At 69.1% G+C, this 3,021-nt stretch overlaps 1 protein-coding gene across 1 annotated transcript in view; it reads left to right on the forward strand.

The window, feature by feature from the left end:
* Positions 1 to 945: 945 nt before the first annotated feature.
* The window catches only part of CROCC (ciliary rootlet coiled-coil, rootletin), a gene marked incomplete at its 3' end in the record, with an annotated part of 6,007 nt that continues 3,931 nt past the window's right edge, over positions 946 to 3,021 (forward strand). The window contains exons 1-5 of the mRNA XM_085319947.1: positions 946 to 1,071; positions 1,863 to 2,048; positions 2,113 to 2,196; positions 2,284 to 2,375; positions 2,479 to 2,644. Coding sequence (XP_085176073.1) covers positions 946 to 1,071; positions 1,863 to 2,048; positions 2,113 to 2,196; positions 2,284 to 2,375; positions 2,479 to 2,644 — 654 coding nt within the window. The remainder of the gene's footprint in view (positions 1,072 to 1,862; positions 2,049 to 2,112; positions 2,197 to 2,283; positions 2,376 to 2,478; positions 2,645 to 3,021) is intronic.

The following is a 3,021-nucleotide window of genomic DNA, read 5'->3' on the forward strand; positions in this document are numbered from 1 at the left end:
TGGCTGATGGGCCGGCGAAAGGGCACTTTCCTGCACCGGGCGCCGGCAAAGGGGAAAAGCAGGAGGCTGGAAAACACTCCGGAGGGCGAGTCGAGGCGACGCCGTGCAGGTCGGGTCCCCACCTGCCGCGCTTTATTTGCCTGCCGCAGCCTCCCTGCTCCCCCCCGGGTCCTGCGGGTCCCCGGTGCGGCCGCTCCTTGGTGGTGGTGGTGGATTGCCAAGGGATTTGCCGGCACGTTTTCCCTTCGGCACCTGCCCTGCAAACGCTCCCGTTTTGCACAGAAGCCGGCGGGGGCAGAAAGCCGGGGTGGCGGCAGCGGCCGRGTGAGCTCTCGGCACCAATTTTTCCTCCCCGCGATGGCTTCGGGCGCTGCTGGTGGGGAGAAAGGCACCCACCGGCCACCTAAAGCGTCTTCTCCCTGCCCTTTCCAACCTTTTATTTAATGCCGCCGGCACTGATCCCGGCGGCGGGGGGGGGGCATGTTGGTGGCTGCAAGCGGCTTTTGTCCGCCGGCCCGGAGGCGTTAGGACCCTCCGAGCCGAGCCGAGCTGAGCCGGCGGCCAGGAAGAGGAGGGTCCCCAAGCTGAGCTCTCCTCCCTGCCCGCAGCCGTCACGCGGGGAGGGGAAAGCCGAGGATTTCGGGCTGATCCTGGCTGGGGCGGCCTTGGGATGGGGGAAAGGAGCCGCTTTCCGCTCGCGGATTCGGCGCATGGCGGCGAGACCGGCAGGCAAAGCCGGAAAACAGAGGCGGGAAGGGGCCGGGGCYGGAGTGGGAGGCCGTGATTGCGGCGGCTTCCCGCGGGGTTTCTCGTGGCCGCGGCGGCAGCGGCTGCTACTCGGCCTTTCGGGATTTTTCAAACAGCCGTGGCGGGAAAAACCGCCGCCGCGGCGGGAGGGGAAGGGGAAAAGGGGAGAGTGAGCAGCGGCCGCCAGGCCCTGCGGCCATGGCCTCGCTCCCGGAGGAGAACCGGCTGCTGCAGCAGGAGCTGGCCCGCGTCGAGGACCTGCTGGCGCAGAGCAGGGCCGAGCGCGACGAGCTGGCCATCAAGTACAACGCCATCAGCGAGCGGGTAGGTGGGCAGGCAGCTCGCCGGCYGCGCGCGGGTGGGGAAAAAAGGGCTTTTTTAGGCGGGTTGCTGCGGCAGYGGTTGCCCTGGAGCTGGTAAACTTTGCTGGCGCCTTTCCGGGACTGGGCTGTTGGGTTTCCCGCGGCGCCGCATCCCAGGGAGGGAAATCGCTGCTTCCCTCTGCCCCGGCCGAGGGGGTCGGGCTCGGCCCCGCTGCCAGCTTGCCCTGCCTCCTTCCAAAACAGCACTGGGGGGCTGTTGATTAAAAAAAAAAAAAAAGAGAGAGAGAGACATTTAAAATGCACTGAGTTAATTGCTTCCTGGAGGGAGCGGGGAGGGGGGTGCTGAAAGACTCTTTGCACCTGAAAAGTCTGGTGCAAACCGAGCAGGGGATCGGGAATTGGCACCGGGGGTCTTGCAGCGGGCAGCGGGGTTGCAACGTGCACAAGGGGCTTGCAACAGGCAGTGGAGTTGCCACGTGTGCCGGGGGCTTGCAAGGGGCAGCGGGGTTGCACTGGGCAGCAGGGTTGCAATGGGCACTGGGGGCTTGCAAGGGGCAGCGGGGTTGCACTGGGCAGCAGGGTTGCAAGAGGCAGCGGGGTTGCAGCAGGCAGCGGGGTTGCAATGGGCACCGGGGGCTTGCAAGGGGCAGCGGGGTTGCAGCAGGGTTGCAAGGGGCGGCTCAGCAGCGGGAGCCGTCGTGCGTCCCGCCGGGTTTATCGGGGGTGCAAGGGAGGAGATATGGGGGCCAGTGGCCGGCTGCAGCCCCATCTCCGCGCCGGCTCTCGGCGCAGCTGGAGCAGGCGCTGCGGCTGGAGGCGGGCGAGCGGGAGCCGCCGGCGAGCCGGGTCCCGGCGCAGCAGCACCTGGAGCTGCGGCGGCTGCTGGACGACGAGCACGCCGCCTACAAGCGCAAGCTGCAGGCCTACCAGGAGGGCCAGCAGCGGCAAGGGCAGCTGGTGCAGAAGCTGCAAGCCCAGGTGGGTGCACGCCGGGGGGCGGAGGCGGGGGAGACGGGGACGGGACCGTCACCGTGCCCTGCAGGTGCTGCAGTACAAGAAGAAGTGCGGCGAGATGGAGCAGCAGYTGCTGGAGACGTCGGCGGAGCTGGAGCAGGAGCGGCTGGTGGTGAGCGATGGGTGCACCCAGGGGCGGTGGTGGTGGGGATATTTTTGGAGAATTGGGGGGGGGTTCTCAATGGTGCCGTGCCCCCAGGGCCAGCTGGAGGCGAGCGGCCCGCGCCTGGACGAGGACACCGGCCACGACCTGGAGACGGCGCTGATCCGCCTGGAGGAGGAGCAGCAGCGGTGAGCGCGGTGCGGAGCTCCGGGCAGGGGGGGACACGCGTCTGCACRGGCCGCCCACGGCCCGGCCGGGGCTGACGGTGCCGCCGGGGCTCGGCGGGCGCAGGAGCGCCAGCCTGGCGCAGGTGAACGCCATGCTGCGCGAGCAGCTCGAGCAGGCCAACGGCGCCAACCAGGCGCTCAGCGAGGACATCCGCAAGCTGACGGCCGACTGGACGCGGGCCCGCGACGAGCTGGAGCAGCGCGAGGCCGAGTGGAGGCGCGAGGAGGAGGTTCGGGGCCGGCGCGGGCAGCGGGCTGCAACGCGTGCTCGAGGGGGCGCGGGGCCAAAGCGGGGCGGGCGCTGCACAGAGCCGGCTGTGCCGCGGAGCTGGATGCGGGGTGCAAGGGCGACGCTGCTTCCAGCGGGATGCGAGGCGGAGGGGGATGTTGCATGCAGTGGGGCGCAATGCACTGGGGTGCAAGGCAGCAGGGTGCGAGGCAGAAGGGGATGCTGCATGCAGCGGGGTGCGAGGCTGCGGGGTGCAGTGGGGTGAAAGGCAGTGGGGTTCAATGCAGAAGGGGATGCTGCATGCAGCGGGGTGTGAGGCAGCGGGGTGCAGTGGGGTGCAAGGCAGTGGGGTTCAATGCAGAAGGGGATGCTGCATGC

The sequence above is a fragment of the Rhea americana genome, unplaced genomic scaffold (assembly GCF_003343005.1).
Source record: "Rhea americana isolate MKP2758 unplaced genomic scaffold, rheAme1 scaffold_603, whole genome shotgun sequence".
NCBI lineage: Eukaryota > Metazoa > Chordata > Aves > Rheiformes > Rheidae > Rhea > Rhea americana.